The sequence below is a fragment of the Marmota flaviventris genome, chromosome 6, assembly GCF_047511675.1.
Source record: "Marmota flaviventris isolate mMarFla1 chromosome 6, mMarFla1.hap1, whole genome shotgun sequence".
Classification (NCBI taxonomy): domain Eukaryota; kingdom Metazoa; phylum Chordata; class Mammalia; order Rodentia; family Sciuridae; genus Marmota; species Marmota flaviventris.
In genome coordinates, this window is record NC_092503.1 from 120,588,708 (window position 1) to 120,610,285 (window position 21,578).

A 21,578-nucleotide genomic window follows, 5' to 3' on the forward strand; every position below is an offset into this window, starting at 1 on the left:
TTTCATTTCAATCAGAAACCTTCTGCCTTCAAGCCTAAGAAATAGCTTAAAGTGAAATAAATTAGGGAAGGAGATCAGGTTTGATCAAGAACTGCAGAGAAATGGAGCCAAACCACTTCACTCTTTCATTGTGAAGAGGTTGATGGTGACTCTTGGCTAAGATGGCATAGCCACTGGAAACTGCAGAGCCTGCCAGGTGTATCACAGCTTGCTTACTACATTCATACTTTTCCTGTGTTTGCTTCAGGGACAATGGTGGATCTTCCAGGATATAGTCTGTCGAGTATGATTGCCTCCTTCTTATTCATCCTGCTGACAATGAAGAAATCAGGTAGGATCCCCTTCTTCCCTTTAATGTAACTTCCCAGTGATCCAGTCCAGGTACAGAGTGTGCAATTCAAAAGGACTAGTAGAGTATTCAAGAGTGCAGATCCATCCCAGCAGCTTGGGAGGCTGAGGCAGGAGGATTGTGAGTTCAAAGCCAGTCTCAGCAACTTAGGGAGGCCCTGAGCAATTCAACAAGACCCTGTCTCTAAATAAAATACAAGAAATGGCTGGGAATGTGGCTCATGGTTAAGCACCCCTGGGTTCAATTACTGGTACCAAAAAAAAAGTGTGCAGATTCATAATGCAAGACCTGTGTTCCAAAAAGGGCTTCCCATTCCCAGCTGTGTCATCTTTGAAAAGTGACTCAAGTACCTTATGCTTTTGTTCTTCATCTGTAGCATGAGAATAACCACAGTACCTACGCTTCCTAGGGTAGCACAGGCTTTGGAAGTCCCTGAAGCCACACAGAGAAAGCACTTGGATCAGTGGCTGGAAAACACTGAATCATTTATCTATTCTCTTACTACCATGTGTGACAGAGCTTTGGGAACAAGAAAAACAGCTGCTTTAACCATACATTATGTGGCATAAAAACTTATAAATAAGAAGCTAGAAAAGACTTCCAAGAAATGGACTTGGAAAATTCAGGAGCTGAATTTTATCAATCAAAGTGTGCCTTGAAAAGAATTAGGAAAATTCAATGTGGGAGGGAAATATCACAACTCCAAGGAAAACTGCAGCCAGGTGCGGTAGAGAAGAACACTGGACGGGGAAACACAGGCTGCAGATTCAACACAGAGGAAGTTGTGTGATGTGATGAAGCTGCTGTCCCCTCTCTGCAGTTTCCTGACCTATAAAAGAGGTCAATCAGAGGGCTGACTTTGTATCTCCACTCCATCAATGAAGGGTGCAAACAGATCTCTATTTAAGTTTGATAGTGACTTTTTGAATTTGATTTTTTTAGTTATATATGACAGTTACTCTATTTTGACATATTTATAAAAACATAGAGTATATCTTATTCTAACTAGGATCCCAGTCTTGTGGATGTATACCATGTTGAGATTCACTGTATTGTATTTATATATGTTCATAAGAAAATTATGTCAGATTCATTCCACTGTCTTTTCTGTTCTCATCCCAACACCCTTCCTTTCATTCCCCTTTGTCTAATCCATTGAACTTCTCTTTTTTTCCTTCCTCTCCCCTTGTTCTGGGTTAATATCACATATCAGAGAGACGATTTGACCTTTGGTTTTTTGGGATTGGCTTATTTCACTTACTGTGATAATCTCCAGGTCCTTCCATTTGCCAGCAAATGCCACAATTTCATTCTTCTTTATGCTCAGTAATATTCCATGGTGTGTGTGTGTGTGTGTGTGTGTGTGTGTGTGTGACATTTTCTTTATCCATTCATCTGTTGAAGGGCACCTAGGTTAGTTCCATAGCCTAGTTATTGTGAATTGAGCTGCTATAAATATTGATGTGGCTACATCACTGTAACACACTGATTTTAACTCCTTTGGATATATAATGAGGAATTAGTTATAACCAGGTCAAATGGTGATTCCACTAGTAGTTTTTTTGATGAATCTCCATACTACTTTCCAGAATATTGCACCAATTTATAGTCCCACCAGCAATGTATGAATATACCCTTATTCCCACCTCCTCACAACATTGATTGTTACTTGTATTCTTGATAATTGCCATTCTGACTGGAGTGAGATGAAATCTCAGTGTAGTTTTAATTTGCATTTTTCTAATTGCTAGAGATATTGAATTTTTTTTACATATCTGTTGACTGTTCATATTTCTTCTTTTTTTTAAATTTTTTTATTGTTGGCTGTTCAAAACATTACATAATTCTTGATATATCATATTTCACACTTTGATTCAAGTGGGTTATGAGCTCCCATTTTTACCCCATATACAGATTGCAGAATCACATCAGTTACACATCCATTGATTTACATATTGCCATACTAGTGTCTGTTGTGTTCTGCTGCCTTTCCTATCCTCTACTATCCCCCCTCCCCTCCCCTCCCCTCCCTCTTCTCTCTCTGCCCCCTCTACTGACATTCATTTGTCCCCCTTGTATTATTTTTTCCCTTTCCCCTCACTTCCTCTTGTATGTACTTTTGTATAACTCTGAGGGTCTCCTTCCATTTCTTCTTTTGAAAAAGGTCTGTTCATTTCCTTTGCCATTTATTTGTTGTTTTTGTTTTGCTTTGTTTAGTTTTTGGTGTTAAGCTTTTTGAGTTCTTTGTATATTCTGGAAATTAATGCCTTATCTGAAGTGTACATAGCAAAAATTGTCTCCCATTCTGTAGGTTCTCTCTACATACTCTTAATTGTTTCCTTTGCTATAAAGAAGCTTTTTAGTTTGATTACCATCCCATATACTGACTATCAATTTTATTACTTGTGCTTTAGAAGTATTGTTGATGAAGTCAGTTCCTAAGCCACTATGTTGGAGTATTTGGCCTATATTTTCTTCTGTTAGGTATAAGTTTTCTGGTCTAATACTTAGGTTTTTGATCCACATTGGGTTGGGTTTTCTGCAGTGTGAGAGACAGGGGTTAAATTTCATTCTACTACATATAGATTTTCAGTTTTCCCAGCACCATTTGTTGAAAAGTTTGTCAATTCTCCAATGCATCTTTTTGGTGCCTTTGTCTAGTATGAAATAACTGTATTTATGTGGATTTGTCTCTGTGTCTTCTGTTCTTTTCCATCAGTCTTCATGTCTGTTTGGGTGCCAATTCCATGCTATTTTTTGTTACTATAGCTCTGTAGAATAATTGTTTTTTAAGAAATATCAAACTGTATTTCACTTCAAATATGGATTTTAAACAGGCAAATGATTTCAGAGAAAGGTTACTTTGCACCATATACAAATGGAGAATGTGTTAGAAAATAATAATAAACTTATTATGGAGAGAAAAAAAACATTTTTTTACACATATAGAGCACAATTTTTCATATCTCTGGCTATACACAAAGTAGAGTCACACCATTTGTGTCTTCATGCATGTACTTAGGGTAATGATGTCCATCTCATTCCACCATCTTTCCTACCCCTATGCCCCTCCCTTCCCCTCCCTCCCCTTTGTTCTATCTCGAATTAGTATAATTCTCCCATGCTCACCTCCCAACCCCATTATGAATCAGCATTCTTATATCAGAGAAAACATTTGGCATTTGATTTTCTGGGGTTGGCTAACTTCATTTAGCAATATCTTCTTCAACTCCATTCATTTACCTGCAAATGCCATGATTTTATTCTCTTTTATTGCTGAGCAATATTCCATTATATATATATACACTCACATTTTCTTTATCCATCCATCTACTAAAGGGAATCTAGTTTGGTTCCATAGTTTAGCTATTGTGAATTGTGCTGGAATAAACATTAATATGGTTGTGTCCCTGTAGTATGCTGTTTTTAAGTCCTTTGTGTATAGATCAAGGAGAGGGATAGCTAGGTCAAATGGTGGTTCCATTCCCAGATTTCTAATGAATCTCCCCATTGCTTTCCAGATTAAGTGCACCAATTTGCAGTCCACCAGCAATGTATGAGTGTACCTTTTTCCCCACATCCTCACCAACCTTATTGTTGTTTGTGATCTTAATAGCTTCCATTCTGACTGGAGTGAGATGAAATCTTAGAGCAGTTTTGATTTTCATTTCTCTAATTACAAGAGTTGTTATACAATTTTTATATATTTTTTGATTAATTGAATATCCTCTTCTAAGAAGTGTCTGTTTAGTTCCTTGGTCCATTTATCGATTGGGTTATTTATTTATTTGGTGCTTAGTTTTTTGAGTTCTTTATATATCCTAGAGATTAGTACTCTATCTGATGTGCAAGTGGTAAAAATTTGCTCCCCAAATGTAGGCTCTCTATTCATCTTACTGATTATTTTGCTGAAAAGAAGCTTTTTGGTTCGAATTCATTCCATTTATTGATTCTGGATTTGAATTCTTGCGCTATAAGAGTCTTATTAAGGAAGTTGACATGATGAAGAATTGGGACTACTTTTTTACCCTATTAATAGATGCAGGACCTCTGATTTAATTACTAGGTCCTTGATCCTCTTTGAGTTGAGTTTTGTGCATGGTGAGAGATAGGAGTTTAATTTCATTTTGTTGCATGTGGATTTTCAGTTTTCCCAGCATCATTTGTTGAAGAGGCTATCTTTTCTCTAATGCATGTTTTTAATGCCTTTGTTTAATATAAGGTAATCATCATTTTGTGGGTTAGTCTCTGTGTCTTCTATTCTGTAACGTTGGTCCACCAGTCTATTTTGGTGCCAATACCATGCTGTTTTTGTTACTATTGCTCTGTAGTATAGTTTTAAGTTCTGGTATAGGGATTCCATCTGCTTCACTCTTTCTGCTAAGGATTGCTTTAACTATTCTGGGTCTCTTATTTTTCCAGATGAATTTCATGATTTTTTTTTTCTATTTCTATGAGGAATGTCATTGAGATTTTGATTGGAATTGCATTAAATCTGTATAGTGCTTTTGGTAGTATGGTCATTTTGACAATATTCATTCTGCCTATCAAAGAACAAGGGAAATCTTTCCATCTTTAATTTCTTTCTTTAGTATTCTGTAGTTTTTCATTAAGTTGATTCCCAAGTATTTTTTGAGGCTATTATAAATGGGGTAGTTTTTCTCATTTCCCTTTCAGAGTATTTGTCACTGATATACAGACATGCCTTTCATTTATGGTGTTGATTTTATATCCTGCTACTTGGCTGAATTCATTTACTAGTTCTAGAAGTTTTCTGATGGAATTTTTTGGGTCTTCTATGTATAGAATCATATTGTCAGCAAATAGTTCTAATTTGAGTTCTTCTTTTCCTATTCATATCCTTTTAATTTCTTTCATCTGTCTAATTGCTCTGGCCAGTGTTTCAAGAACTATGTTCCATAGAAGTGGTGAAAGAGGGCATCCTTGTCTTGTTCCAGTTTTTAGAGGGAATGCTTTCAATTTTTCTCCATTTAGAATGATGTTAGTCTGGGGCTTATCATAGATTGCTTTTATGATGTTGACATATCTTGCTAGGGATAGCAGGAACATATCTCAACATCGTAAAAGCTATCTGTAGAGTAATTTAAAGTCTGGTATTGTGATGCCTCCTGCTTCACTTTTCTCAATAAGGATTGTTTTGGCTATCTGGGCCTCTTATTTTTCTAAATGAATTTCATGGCTACTTTTTCTATTTCTATGAAGAACATCATTATTTTAATAGGAATTGCATTAAATCTGTTTAGTACTTTTGGTAAGGTAGACTTTTTGACAATGTTAATTCTGCCTATCCAAGAACATGGGAAATATTTCCATCTTCTAAAGTCTTCAATTTCTTTCTTTAGTATTGTGTTGTTTTCATTGTAGAGATCTTGCACCTCTCTTGTTAGATTGATTTCTAAGTCTTTTTTTCCCCCGAGGACATTGTTAATGAGATAGTTTTCCTTATATCTCTTTCAGATAATTTATCATCGTAACATAATATACCATTGATTTATGGGTGTTAATTTGTTTGTATACTGCTACTTGCTGAATTCATTTATGAGTTCTAGAATTTTTCTGGTGGAGTGTTTTGGGTCTTCCAAATATAGAAGCATGCCATTGTCAAATAGGGAAAATTTGAACTCCTCTTTTCCTATTCATATCCCTTTATTTTTTTTTCTTTTGCCAAATTGCTCTGGCTAGAGTTTCAAGAACTATGTAAAATGGATATTGTGAAAGGGAGCATTCATATATTGTTCCAGTTGTTAGAAGGAATGCTTTCAATTTTTCTCCATTTAGAATGATGTTGGCCTTGGGTTTAGCATAGATAGATAGCTTTTACAATGTTGAAGTAGGTTCCTACTACCCCTATTTTTTCTAGTGTTTTGAACATGAAGGGGTGCTATATTTTGTCAATTTTTTTGCATCTATTGAGATAATAATATGGTTCCTGTCTTTAAGTCTACTGATGTGATGAGTTACATATATTGATTTCCATATGTTGAACTAACCTTACATCTCTGGAATGAACCTTACTTGATCATGGTGCACTATGTTTTTAATATGTATGTGGATTGCCAGTATTTCATTAAAATTTTTTTGTATCTATGTTCATCAAGGATATTGGTCTGAAGTTTTCTTTCCTTTATGTGTCTTTATCTGGTTTTGGTAGCAGGATGATATTAGCTTCATAGAATGAGTTTGAAAGGGTTCTCTCCTTTTCTATTTCATGGCATAATTTGTGGAAGATTTGGGCTGGGGTTGGGGCTCAGGGGTAGCGCACTTGCCTAGCATGCATGAGGCACTGGGTTCCAATCTCAGCACCACAAACAAATAAATAAAAATAATAATAAAGGTCCACTGACAACTAAAAAGTAATTAAAAATTTAAAAAAATGTGGAAGATTGGTGTTTATTTGTTCTTTGAAAGTCTGGTAGAACTCATCTGAGAATTAATATGGACCTGGGCTTTTCTTTGTTGGTAAGCTTTTAATGGAATCTTCAATTTCATTATTTGTAATTGATCTGTTTATATTTTCTATATTCCTCTGGTTTAATTTGGGCAGATCATATGTCTTTAGAGTTTTTTTTTTGATGTCTTCAAAATTTTTTAAGTTATTGGAGTATAAATTTATTTTCAAAATAGTTTCTGATAATCCTATGGATTTCAGTAGTGTTCATGTGATATTTCTTTTTTCATCAAAAGTTTTAATAATTTGAGGTTTTTTTCTTTCTTTTAGCTAGCTTGGCCAAGTATTTATCCATTTTATTTATTTTTTTAAAACTTTTTCATTGATTTTGGGAATTTTTTTGTTATTTTAATTTCACTAATTTTGGCTTGATTTTTAATTATTTCCTATCTTCTGCTGATTTGAGTGTTAATTTGTACTTTTCTAGAGCCTTAAGATATAATTTTAGATTATTTATTTGGTGACTTTCTTTCAATGAATGATCTCAATGCTATGAACTTTCCTCTTAGAACTGATTTCATAGTGTCCCAGAGATTTTGATATGTTGTATCATTATTTGCACTCACCTCTAACAACTTTTTTATTTCACCATGATTTCTTCTGCTATCCATTCATCATTCAATAGCACATTAATTAGTCCCCAGGTGTTGCAGTAGCTTTTATTTTTATCTTATCATTGATTTCTAATTTTATTCAATTATGTTTTGATAGAATGCAAAGTATTATCTCAATTTTTTTTTGTATTTGTTAAGAGTTGCTTTGTGGCCTAACATATTTTTTAGAAAATATGGATTTTTTTAGAAAATGATCTATGTGCTGCTGAGAAGAAAGTCATGAATGGATGAAATATTCTATATATGTCTGTTTAGTTCTATAGCTTCTTTATTTAGTTTTTGTTTGGAAGATTTATCGAGTGGTGAGAGAGGTAAGATAAAGTATTTTGTATGATCTATTTAATTCTTGAAATTGTGAAGGGTTTATTTGATGTATGTAGATGCTCCATTGTTTGGGGCATAAATATTTGAGATTGTTATGTCTTGTTGATGTATAATGCTCTCATAAGCAGTGTTAAATGTCTTCTTTGTCCATTCTCATTAACTTTGGCTCAAAGTCCACTTTATCTTATATGAGGATAGAGACCCTTGCTTGTTTATGTGATCCATGTGAGTGATATGTTTTTTTCCCATCCTTTCACCTTCAGTCTGTGGATGATGTTGCCTATGAGTCTCTTGGAGACAGCATATTGTTGGGTCTTGTTTTTTAATCCATTCTGAAAATCTATGACTTTTGATTGATGAGTTGAGGCCATTTACATTCAATGTTAATATTGAGAGATTATTTTTATTCCCTGTCATTTTGATTAATTTCTAATTTTTTTATTTGAATTAATTTCTCATTTAATTGAGCATTCTTCTTATAGCTCCTCCTCTGTTGGTTTTCAATTTTATTTTTCATTTATTCTTTATCATATATTTTATTGAATATGTCTTGTATTACAGGCTTTCTAGTTGTGAATTATTTTACCTTTTGTTTATTGTGGAACATTTTTATTTCATCTTCAAATTTAAAGCTTAATTTTGTTGGATATACTATTCTTGGTTAGGATCTATTTTCTTTCAGAGCTTGGTATATATTATTATAAGACCTCCTAGCTTCAGGGTCTAGGCTGAGAAATCAGCTGAAATATGGATTGACTTACCTCTAAATCTGACCTGCTGTTTTTCTCTAGCAGACTTGAAAATTTTATCCTTATTCTGTATGTCAGGCATACATACATAATAATGTGACTTGGTGTGAGTCTGTTGTAATTTCGTATGTTTTGAGTCCTGTATGCCTCCTGTATATAATTTTACATTTCATTCTTAAGATTTGGGAAATTTTCTGCTATTATTTCATTGAAAGATTGGGCTTCATTTATCTTGATAAATCTTAAATTTGGCCTTCTCATGTTATCCCATATTTCTTGAAAGTTCTGTTTATGGTTTCTTAATATCTTTTCTCCATGGTCAACTTTATTTTCAGAATTATATATTTTGTCTTCATTGTCTGAAATTGTCTTTCAAGTGGTCTAGTCTGTTGGTGATGCTTTCCATTGGCTTTTTAATTTGGTTTATCAATTTCTCCATTTGGAAGATTTCCATTTGGCTCTGTTTCAAATATCTATCTCTTTCTGTTTTTTTTTCTCTCTCTGATTTCACTCTTTATATAATCTTTTACTTGCAGATTAATTTAACTATGAACTTTCTAAATTCCATCTCTGACATTTTATTCACTGTGATATCATTGGATTCTGTTATGAGGTATTTTGGTTTGTTTCCAATGGTTCATTCCCTTGCTTTTTCTTATTGTTTGTGTGTCTACCCAAACATGGCAGAGCTTCTACACTATGAACTTATGGTGTCCCTGAAGATTTCTAGAACCTCATGGTTTAGGGGGAGACAAATAATAAAAACCAATGCAAACAATATAAAGCATTAAACTAAATACTTATTTCTATTATGATATCTACAAGGTTAATTAGCACAATAAACAGAAATTGTATGGTAAGCCAAGAGTAAAAACAATAAGTTTTCAAAAGGGTCTGCTCTTTCAAAAGGTAAACAGTGAGAATGCAGAAGAGATGTAAGATATGATGATTATGAGGGAGGAGAGAAAGTAGAAGTAAAAAATTAAAGGAAGAATAAAAAGAGAACAATAGAATTTGGCTGTTAACAAAAGAAAGAGTGCTGCCCCTGACCAGCACTCGGGCAGCTGAAATTAAGATTGCTTTGCTTATTGAATTTGCAGGGACACCAAATAAAACACAGACACAATTTACCTTTACAGAAGCTTAAGGATGGCTTCCCTGCTCTTGGCCTCAGGCTCCCCAAAAGGGAGAACAAGAGAAAATCATGAGAGGCTGGAGAGAGAGAGAGAGAGAGAGAGAGAGAGAATGTTCGGAAGTGAATTTTTATTGGAAGGACTCTTCTTTTTAGAAAGTTCTATCCAAAAAAGGGCAGAAGGGGCAGGGTTACAAGGGACAAGTGAGTATAACTCAGCCATAAGGGCACATTCCACAAAGAAGACCCCTTGCTATTCAAGCTAGACCCCACCCAAGCCACAGAAAATGCAGTGGTTGGTCAGAATCTGAGGCATCAGGACTGGAAGTGTGGGGTCATTCATTGTGGCTCCCCACAAAAGAGAATAAAGAAAAATGGACAGATGAACAACAATATAAAACCAAACCAAAATATGCTAATCAAAGACCCTAGCCCTTAACAGAGACATGAAAATTAACTACCTTCAAAAAATTCTAGAAATGAGAAAAGTAAGACAAATATATATATATATATATATATATATATATATATATATATATATATATATATATACATACATACAAATGTCCATGAACCATTCAGCACATAATAAAGAAGGAGAGAGAGAGTGGGGGTGGGGGAGAGAGAGGAGAGAGGAGAAAAAGACAGAAAGATAAAGAAAATATTCTTGATAAAATGTTAAGGAGTTGTTTCCCTTGCAGTGATCAAAATTGTCAATGATAATATATATTGGTTGTCTGCTCCCAAGTGTCTTTCTTTCCACTTTTTTTTTTCTTAAGGTATGTATTGTGCACAAGAATAGTAGCCACAGTCTGTCAAATCTTCCTCTTTTTGTGTTGTTCCTCAAGTTGCCAATTGGAGTTCAAAAGTTCTCGGCTTCTCTTCTGGGCAGTATGAGGTGGGGGAGTTTGGAGAGTGTGCTTCACTCTCAAGATGGGGTCACTGTAGAGTTCTGGGAGAGGAGTTCCCAGAGGTGGAGCTCCTAAAGGCAGGGTTTAGGTTTATTTAGTACCCTGATGCTTTGCTGAATGGTGATTGTTCTGAAGATTTTAACTCAGCACACCTCCAGAGCCAGGCAGCTGCCAATCCATGCTGGGAGTCTGCACCCTGGGAGTCTCCCCTGAGTTCCCTTTGTGCAGTGCAGGAGCCAATCCTTTGCCCCTCTCCCTCAGCCACCTGTGGGTCCTACCCTTCCCAGCCTCCTGGGCTCAATCTCTGAGCACCCAGTCACATCCACTCACACACCCACAACCCATCTTGGGTGTCTTTCCCTCACAAGGATATAGTATAGTTCACCCACTGGATCAGTCCAACAGTATCCTAATCTCTGATTTCTCCATATCAAGACACACCACAGTGCCACCTTAATGTGGGTCTTCCTACTCCCCCTCCCTGATTTGCCCCAGACAGATCTGCTCCAGCTGGCCTATGGATTTTTCTTCTTTTCTTTTATTATATCCAAACTTCTGAGTTCCTAAGCTATTCTAAGAGTCCAGTATTTAAATCCCAGTAAAGTCCCTCTCATCACACATTTCACTGAGACACTGTTTATCTGCTTTCCTGATCTCACACCACAGAACAACTTGAAAAGCAACCACCTCTACACCACTATCTTTCTCTATGTCCCAAGTTCTATAGTGACTTCTTGAGCAGCATCTGTTTTATATTGAGCAGCAACTCAATAAGATGTGGTTTTAGTCTTAGGAGGACTGAAATCTGCACAGAAAAGGGCAAGTGGCCCTGCATCATTTGGGCTGAGAAAGAATATAGTATATGTAACATATGCAATTATTAAACACACTCACACACAGAATTATCAAACATCACTTCAATTTGCAGATAACAAGGAAGAAGTCAAAACATGACTTAACATTTTATTAAAAGACTCAAACTCAGAACACTGCCCTTAATCCACCACAAAATGTCTCTGTGAAAACTGCCTTGTTCACAGTCCCACTAATTAGAGTCTTCTCTTCTCCACAAAGGAAAAAAAAAACCTCAAGTTTTTTATTTAGGACACAAGTGATACTGAAAAAACTTTAAAAATCTCATGAATCAATATATTACTTTAATTCTGGGAAAATGGCTAAAATGTTAATTACTAACAATTACAAAGTTCCCAACTAAAAATCAATTTACATATTAACTTGAGAATGAAACTCAGGTTGTTTTAGTACCTTACAGATGAAGAAATTAAGATTCCAAATGTCAAAGTCTCACTAAGAATAACAGATTTTCTCCCAAAGCTGTTAAGTGATAGATTCAGCATTCATGCTCAAATTTAATTACTTTTATTTGGAGAACACATTTCTCTTTAACAAGAAAACATGCAAATCATCATGCTGAATTTATTTAGAATAGATCCCTCTATTCTAACAGGTTGGACACACAAAAAGCAAGCATACTGTTCCTCTGGTTGGCATTTCTGATTCTTCTTTTTCATTTTTTTGTAGATGACTTTAGAGTGATTGGTCCTGCATATCCTATCCTGGCCAGGGTTGGGGAAGATGCCTTACTAACCTGTCAGCTCTTCCCCAAGAGGACTGCAATGCACATGGAGGTGAGGTGGTACCGCTCAGAGCCTGGCACACCTGTGATTGCACACTGGGATGGAGTTGAGGTCACCCAGATGCAGGTGGAGGAGTACAGAGACCGGATAGAGTGGATAGATGACAACATTGCCAAGGGAAATGTGACTCTGAAGATACACAACCTCCAGCCATCTGATAATGGGCAATACTGGTGCCATTTCCAGGAGGGGAACTATCATGAAGAGACAAGCTTGCTGCTCAAAGTAGCAAGTGAGTACCTGGGCAAAAACTGGGTCTCAGAGGGAGAAATATATTAATTGATGGTAAGTTTAATGTCAGTTGAAGAATTCCCTTTGAATCAACATAGCAGTTTCCTAATGCCCAGTCCTCTACCCTGAGCCATCTGAAAACAGGTGGTTCCAGAATCTCCAAAGTAAGCTCACAAAAAGTTTTCTCCAAAATTTAATTCACCTGAATTTTGACAGTCCTTAAGGATTATTTGAAAGCCATGACATGTAATCATCAACAATTTTGCTAGGACACAAATTCGTGTCACATAAGGCTGATGGACAAGAGCAAGTAAATTGCTATGGCCATCTGACTGTCCAGCATCTGTATCTCAGTGGAATGGGTTGTCACTTTACCAACCTCATCTATGCAGTAATGAAATGTGAAACTTTTTTTTGTCTTATGCCCCTTATTAGAAATCAGCTGATGAGGCAAAAGAAATTAGGAGCTTTGTGCTTTTATAGAGATTATAATATTTCATATTCAATGAATCAGGGGCTCACAAGTGCCTTTGGAAGCACCCACCGTGGATGGCAGGGTTCTTCAGAATGCTATCATGTTAGCAAAGGAGGAAGGAGTGGGAAGGAAGGAAATAACGGGTCTATCTTGTGGGGAAATATCTGAAAAGTAAACCTGACAGGAATAGCTCCTCCATTGTGCTTAAGGCAAAATCAGGCAAATTCTTTACCTCAACAGGAGAGCAGTTCTCTGGAGATTTTAACATCTCTGACACTGATTTACTTTATTCCTAACACCTTTTTTATTACTCATGATTATGAATGGTTACTATGTTCAAGATCATTTAAAACAAAGGAATCATGGGACTCTGAGATATGAGTGGAGTGGGTACATACTGATGCACTGCACTATCTGAGGCATTTAAAATTAAGGCAAAACTTTTCTATTACTACAGGTAAGGGAGTAGATCTCTTTCTATCCACAATTGATAAAGACAAAATATCCATCTACAGAAAATATAGTCTCCTTTGGTTTTGAGAGGTGTAGTGTTGAATAGAGAAAGGATTTCATGACTACATTAATTGCTTTAGGATTTCTTAAAAATGTTTTTCCTAACAGAACATCTCCGATAGAATATTTTAATACAAGAATCTTCATGCAGTTTGTCTACTGCATCCCAAGATTACAACCACAAACAAAATAAATAGAAATGAAAAGAATCACCCATGGAGGTGATTTCTAAATTTGTCCTAAACATTTTGTTTAAATTAGATTCCAGATACCGTTCAAAATTTCAGACAAAGTGCCTGAAACAGACAATATTAAGAGGAAAAGTGTTCAGAGAATAAAAGATCTAATGAATAAATTACAGCACATTTGTTTACAGTACTAGAGACACAAAGAAATGTTATGATGCCTCCCTTCCCTCTTATTTTCCTGTCCTGAAAAAATATATTCAAGTTCTAAAATTTAAAAATCAGATTGGAGAACAAGCAAAATGTATCAGAGCTCCAACTTAAATAGGAAAAAAAATTTGGAACACTTTCTGCTCCCCAATCCCTGAGCTCCCACCATCTCCCTGTGAGCAACATCACTGAGATCTGTCTCCAGAGTTTGTACCTCTGTGAGCTCTAGAGCTCAGAGCTGTGACTTCCCTCCACAGATGTGGGGTCTGCCCCTAACATCCACATGGAAGGACCCAGGGAAGGTGAGGTCCAGCTTGTGTGCACTGCAAAGGGCTGGTTCCCAGAGCCCCAGGTCTATTGGGAAGACATCACAGGACAGAGGTTGCTGACTGTCTCCGAGCATCACATCCAAGATGAAGAGGGCCTGTTCTACGTGGAAGACACCCTTGTGATCAGGAATATGTCTGTAGAAACTGTGTCTTGCTTCATCTACAACCCTGTCCTCACAGAGGTCAAGGGGGCAGTCATTGCCCTCCCAGGTCAGTGCTCTGCCTCTGGGACCAGATGCCTAGGTCAGCAGCAGAACTTCAGAACTGTGCAGCAGCAACAACTCATATTTTTTGTCAGGAAAAGTACTACCATTTAATAATATGTATTAAAATGCATAAAACATTTACATATATATATATATATATATATATATATATATATATATATATACACACACACACACACTGCATTTTGATTAAATAGCCACTAATTACTTCAGTAATTTTCAAGTTCCACCTTTTCATCTATTTGCATTGATGTTTTCTACTTACAAGTATTTATTACATTGTAAATATCATTTCAACTAAAATGTTTTCCTATGCTGTGTTGTGCCAATTACCCCTAGGAATCTGTCATATGTTAGTAATCAGAGATAGAAGTCTTTACACAGCAGCATCTAAATTATTATCTTATTTACAAATAGCAAAAATAAAATACTAAAAAAAACCCCAAATGGATAGTGAAGTGTTGTGTGTCTTATGTTACTGAAACCTATAGCAAGAGGGGTTTGTAGATCAGTGGAAGAGCACTTACCTAGTGGTGTGAAGCCCTGGGTTGAATCCTCGGCACCACATAAAATTAATTAATTAATTAATTAAATGTCTTGTGTCCACCTACAACTAAAAAAAAATATTTTTTTACAAAACCTATAATATTGACAAAAAACATTTTTGAAGAATTTTAGAGGTTTAAATAATCTCACGATGTACAACTCAATGATAAACATTACATCTATCTGTCCATCTATCAATAAACATTTCTAATCATGTAAAAACTTATTGGTTTTAAATGACTTATAAGTGGCACACTCTAAATATTTGGATTTATTATTATTTATAATATAAATAGATAGGTTAAAATAAAAAGTATGATATTACATATTAATATTTAAAAAACCAATATTGTATATTCTTAGTTTGGAATTATAAGCAATACTTGTTTATGTCCGTACAGTTTTATAGTTTCCATGCATTTATAAAAACAGGTATGTGTTATTTTTTAACAGATAAATATCATTAGAAACAAACAGCATTATTGGGTTGATAGATCTGATAGCGTTTTTGTTGTGCAGATAAAAGGAAAGGCAAATGGGATCACCATATGATGTGTAGAAAAAATATTTTCCACATTTCATAGAGCTGGCTTTTATTTCTTGGAAATAGTTTCTCTCCTTTCCCTTACACCAAATTCCTTAATACGTTATTCTCCACCCCACCCCACTTTTTTTTTTTTCCAGAGAAACTCCAGAGTGAGCTGGGTGAGTAGGACCCACAGGCGTGGTGGTGCACTTCTCTGGCCCCAGAGGAGGGCGGAGCTTACGGAGCTGCTTCGGAACTGGGATCTGGATGAGACGTCGAGGCAGGGCTTTCCCAGTGCCCTGTTAAGTTATATGAGAGGAGACCAGCAAAGCTCAGTCTTCCACAGTCCCCTTTGGGGAATTTTCTGCTATGTAACCTGTTACTTTGGGAGATCATGGGGATCCAATCAAGACCCAGATGACATATTTTGGGACTTGTACATCATCTCTGCCAGGGTCTAGAAGAAAGGGAGCTGCCTTTGGCGTGTGCACAGGATGGTATGGGTCAGCTGGCCAGCTTTAGAGGCCCTTTTAAAATATTCCTACTGCCAGTGAGGGCACTGTCAGTGGAAGTCACCTCCCACAACTCCCACCCTCTAGTCATTATGGGTCCTGCACCTGCTTCTCACCCCAGAAGGTCCTTAACCTCATCACTATCGAAAGGAAGCTGTTAAGTGCACCTGAGATCCTGCCACTGGGGTGATAATTTTCCTTTTCTTCATGTGGTTTTTATTTACTTATTTTTTTTTACCTGGTAGTTGAACAGCAGATATTATTTTACCATGCCTAAGATGTAATTTAAAAAATAACCAAATGATGTTTGAGCCCCTTTCAGTTTCCTTTACCTCCTTCCAACTGATTGTTTCTATGGCTTTTCTCCTAGCCCATGATGATGCATCTGCTCTCTATTTACATACACATGAACCTGAATGGCTCATTATATCCTTCATCTGTACCATTGTCCATCAAGTCACCTGTGGGAGTGTGTGTGTGTTTGTGCGTGCAATTGTAAAGGGCTTAAGCATACTTTATTTAATCCATGTAGGAGTTTTTGAGGGAAATTAAGATGGTAAACACAATTCCAGTCTCTGCCAGAATCTAGTGTGACACCTTTGACTCCATGGGGCCACAAATATAAAGGGATGAGCCTCAGGAAGGTCAAAGATAGCTCCACAACTTGAGGACAAACCCAGTCCTGTGAGCTTAGCCTTTCCAGCAGGATCTCCCTCTGCCTAGGGCAGTAAAGGTGCCTGATCAGACAGAAACTTTAAGGAGAAGAACTTGTCAGTGACACATTAGGAAGCTAAGCCAGTGTTTGGGGCAGGCTGACGCAAGTCTCTGTCCCTCAGGAAAGTCTTAGGCAAAAAGTCACGCATCTGAGTTCTTGAGCCAACTCAGCATGCCCACTGGAGACCCAGCACACAAAATACAATCCTATGTTGTGTTGTTCCTAAATTTTGATGACCTTCCAGGACCACAATTATATAGGATAAAAGCACAGAACTTCCCTTTGCTCCTTGCCAGGTGGGGAGGGCTGTGCCCCAGGAGGTGGGAGGATGTGCTGTGGTAACTGAAGAGTTCAGGAGTTCTATAGCTGCTGCCTCTGTGGTATCCTCATAATTAGGGGCTCAGAGGAAGCACCCATGCAAAGGGCCATGGGCCAACACAATTCTCAACCCTATTATTTCCAGAGCTCATACCCTGGCAAATAATTTTATTGACTTATAACAATAATGACTAGTTTTGGAAATCTTAATTACATGCCATGTATATAAGTGCTTTGGAGGGATCATTTCATATTTCCCTACAGTAGTTAAAAGACTTTCAGGTCTCTATGCTTCTGCTCATGCTGCACAGTCATCTAAGTGCTTTGTACAGGTTATTGGGGGGCAGGATACAAGGAATTGAACTCAGGGGCACTTGACCATGGAGCTACATCCCCAGCCCTATTTTGTATTTTATTTAGAGACAGGGTCTCCTGAGTTGCTTAGTGTCTCGGTTTTTGCTGAGGCTGGCTTTGAACTCTCGATCCTCCTGCCTCAGCATCCCAAGCCGCTGGGATTATAGGTGTGTGCCACCACCCGGCTTATATAGGTTATTTTGTTTAACTGTGTAACAATCCTATGGTTTGGGCAGTAATATGCAAAATTTATAGTTTAAGAAATGGAGGCATATTCAGATTAGAAAGTAGTCATCCAGCTTTGAAGTGATAAAAATATTTATTTTATTCTGGGAGTGCTAACTTTAAATTTATTCTATCATTTGTTTTTAAACTGCATAAAATTTTGGGAAGGAGTGGGTAGTGACCCTTTTTTTTTCAGATTGGCATGCATCCTGGAAAGGTTCTTCTTGGAACAAGATCTCATCTTTCCAAGAGATGACCTTAAGCCTCATACCTCCCCCAGGATGCCTATGGGATATATTTTTAATTTTAATTTTTTGAATGTATTTTTTAAAAATTTATTTTTCTTTGTATATATACATTATAGTAAAGTATATTTTGACATATTATACATACACAGAATATAAATTATTCTAATTAGGATCCCATTCTATAATTATTATTGTTGCTATTATTTGTTTTTTTAGATATACATAACAGTTCAAAGTGGATCAAGGATCCCATTCTTGCAATTCCACATGGTGTGGAGTTTCACTGGTCATGTATTCATATATGAACATAGGAAAGTTATGGGTTTTAAACCACACTAGAAATTCACTTGTTGGTGACATTTATTTGTTCCATTTTGATTTGTTCCTTGTATTTTGTCTTCTGTATTTAATAGCATCTTTAAAAGTGATTGGACCTTCTGAGCCCATCATTGTCAGAGTGGGAGAAGACATACAATTGACCTGTTCCCTGTTCCCCAAGGCTAATGCACAGAGCATGGAGGTGAGGTGGGTCCAAGCCCACCATTATCCTGCAGTTTATGTGTATATGAATGGGGACCATGTGGCTCGAGAGCAGATGGTAGACTACAGAGGGAGGACTACACTGGTGACTGATGCCATCCACGAGGGGAGACTGACCCTGCAGATACACAATGCCACAGCTTCAGATGATGGGCAGTACCAGTGCCTTTTTGAAAAAGATGGTGTCTACCAGAAGGCCAGTTTGGATCTGAAGGTGGTAGGTAAGGACTCTAGATAGATGTTTTGAATTTGTCACCTGTTCCTACTGCTTTAACATGTTACAAGATAATTTCTGTAGCACTGAAAGTTTTCTTAACGCTTACTTGCTATCAGATTTATATTGAACCACCAATGTATAGGAACTATCATAGATACTTAAAATCCACAAATTCCAACAAACAAAATTTAATTTTTGTGTATGGAACTTGTATACTTCTGAGTATGTCCACAAAATTACCATATATTTAAAGAGGTCTGAGAATTTTACTCTATTTTATACAGGATTCATTATTTCACACAGTATGTTATTAAAATTCTTGGAAATATACCAGGAAGTATAATAATTTGAAGACTAAACTAGATATACCAAGTAAACAGAAATAATGTGGATTGACAATCTTGGTATGAATGGAGGAAGAAAGAAAATCACTCTCTAGAATTTATTTTCCAAGTTTAGCAAATGTCATTGAGGACACAGGTAAAAATCTTGAATATCTGAAATATGTCTCCCATGGATTTTCAATCTAAGTTAATAAACATATTTAGGGAATATCCACAGAAACACATGTTGAGAAGTTAAAGGGGCCCATCTTTTTCTGTCATTGGACATGAACATTTATAATTTTAATCTTTAAGAATATTCTCTTACCTAGGTTCTTTTATCCTGTCAGTTATTTTGTTCTCAGGCAAAAAAAGGTTGAATTTAAAATCTTAAATTTTACCTTTATATATGTCCCTGGATGATTCAGGAATATAAAAATAAATAAATAAAACAAAACAAGAAAACACTCCAGCCAGTCTTTCTCTAGGTGGAGTGTCATTTCCCCTTAAGATTTTTCTCTCTTCCTGCAAGCCCTCTGAATCTTCCCAGCCCTTCTCAAACATAGTCACCAATAACACAACCACTAGCAGAGGCTCCATTCTTGGTTTCCTTGGTCTCTGTTCCCAGCTGTGGGTTCTTCCCCGAGGATCACCATGGAGGTGCTGACAGATGGAGAGGTACAGCTGATGTGCACTGCAAGTGGGTGGTTCCCACCACCCCACATGCAATGGAGGGACATGGAAGGAAAGACAATACCATCAGCTTCTGAGATCCTGCATTCAGACAGCCATGGGCTCTTCCATGTGGAGACATTGCTATTGATCACTAACAGCTCCTTGGCAAATGTGACTTGTTCCATCAGCAACCTCCCTCTGGGTGAGGAGAAAACAGCGGCTTTTACTCTCTCAGGTTGGTGATTCTGTATATTCCTCTCAGGTTTGGAATTAAATACTAAGACCAACTCAGATGTTCTCATTTTATTGCTTTCTGTATCCGAATATAAAAATATACATGTCTATATATAATTCTAATGAGATATCCTGCTATCTCTGACAAAGCTTATCTTCAGGACACATAGGGATCTTACTCCTCTGAGTTTCTTGCTTATAACCCAGATACAGCTCTAAAGTTATATTTATTGTTGGCTGTGCACTAAATTCTAATTATTGCCTCTAATTCTCTGTATCTACAAATTCTCTTCTGATATGAAAAGAATTTTAGCACTTTGTTTTTTCCTTTCTGGTGAATTTTATTATGGATTAGAAAATAATTTTCCTTAACACTATCTTTATGGCTGTGGCCTGGGTAATTTTATTATTTTGCCATTATTCCAGTGACTGTGATATGATTGGAAAAAGAGAAGGGAGAATAATTGTGTATGTACATTTCTGAAAGTAACAAACACTAAAGCTAGCTAGACATAAATTTACAGTCTTCCCTCCCTCAGCAAGGAAAAGGGGACCCACTGCTTCCTTGAGAGATTTACTTCTCTTCCTCCTCTCCAGCCCAGGAACTGCTCAGATAAAAAAATGCACTTGGTATTTTCCTAGTTTCATGATTTACTGGGATTTGGGGATTTCCATTTCAGAGTCCAGGATGACATTTTCATGGGCAATACTACCTGTTTTGGGATTGCTTCTTGCCATGGCCATAGGCATAATCTGGAGGAAGAACTAAAAGAAAGGTAAGTTAGGAAAACAGGACCAGTGTGAAGTGCACTTTGTGGTCGAACATACAATGTATTTTTTCCTGGCCTCTCTTCTCAGCAATCACATGTGGGAGGCATTCAGTGAATATTTGGTAATTAATGAAGCATGAGTCTACATTCATGTAATCAAGACTCAATGATGAATGAACTTGGGGTTTACAGTGATATTAGAAGCAACAGAATTAAAAAAAAAACAATAATTTGAATCCCTGGGGCCATTCCTCAGACAGCCAGTTAAGGGAAAGGAAGACGAGATGTTGGTAGCATAGTCATCCTATTGTCAAGGCTAAGAGCTCAGATGTCACTGAGATTCTGTTGGCATGAACATTTCTCTAAGACCTGTAATAATGAAATGGCCTACTTATTGGTGATTCCTGCTTTATTGATGAAGGTCATCTCACATATTGACAAGTTATTTTGTGTACCCCAGAAAGTTTGTCTACTTTAAATTTCTTTTGTCATAAAGCTTGTTCGCCTGTTTATATGTTAATAGCAGGAAATTAATACTTTTAGAAATTGATATATTATCATAATGAATTTTTTTCTTTAGAGTGAATATGACCCTTGATCCTAATACAACTCACTCGAAACTGACTCTTTCTGAGGAACACAAGGATATGACCCAGGATCATTCATGCAGCTAGACATCCCACAGAGATCTGACTCTCTGCTCTACCTGCTGAACCATGAATGGCTCACGTCCATAAGGTGGTATTGAGAGGAAGGGGTCAGGTGATGGGTCCCTGGTATCAAGGACAATGTCTTGAGGAAAAGTCGTCATTGTGTCACAGTCATCATTGTGTCACCTCACATTCCACTACCCAGAAATTCTTATCTGGACTTTCTATAAGCCACTCCTTTCTCCTGGTGTATCTTAACAAACACCCAGAGACCACCTAGTTTCAGTCTTTCTTCTGTCCCTATACTTACTTTTATCTCCCAATAATGTTTCTCTGGAGTAAACAAATT

General features: G+C 36.7%; 1 protein-coding gene across 1 annotated transcript; it reads left to right on the forward strand.

Annotated features, from left to right (window-relative positions):
* The first annotated feature begins 252 nt into the window (after nucleotides 1–252).
* Btnl2 (butyrophilin like 2) lies at nucleotides 253–20,578 on the forward strand. Its single transcript, XM_027943523.2, has 7 exons — nucleotides 253–331; nucleotides 12,091–12,438; nucleotides 14,078–14,359; nucleotides 15,607–15,627; nucleotides 18,234–18,581; nucleotides 19,529–19,810; nucleotides 20,490–20,578. Exons 1-7 carry the CDS (start codon nucleotides 253–255, stop codon nucleotides 20,576–20,578), a joined length of 1,449 nt encoding a protein of 482 aa, XP_027799324.2.
* The last annotated feature ends 1,000 nt before the right edge of the window (nucleotides 20,579–21,578 follow it).

Excerpts from the sequence above, each read along its gene's own strand:
- Btnl2 (XM_027943523.2), top strand. The coding sequence starts at position 253 with ATGGTGGATCTTCCAGGATATAGTCTGTCGAGTATGATTGCCTCCTTC. Across the intron at positions 14,360-15,606 it reads GGCAGTCATTGCCCTCCCAG|AGAAACTCCAGAGTGAGCTG; the intron begins GTCAGTGCTCTG and ends TTTTTTTTCCAG. Across the intron at positions 15,628-18,233 it reads GAAACTCCAGAGTGAGCTGG|CATCTTTAAAAGTGATTGGA; the intron begins GTGAGTAGGACC and ends TGTATTTAATAG.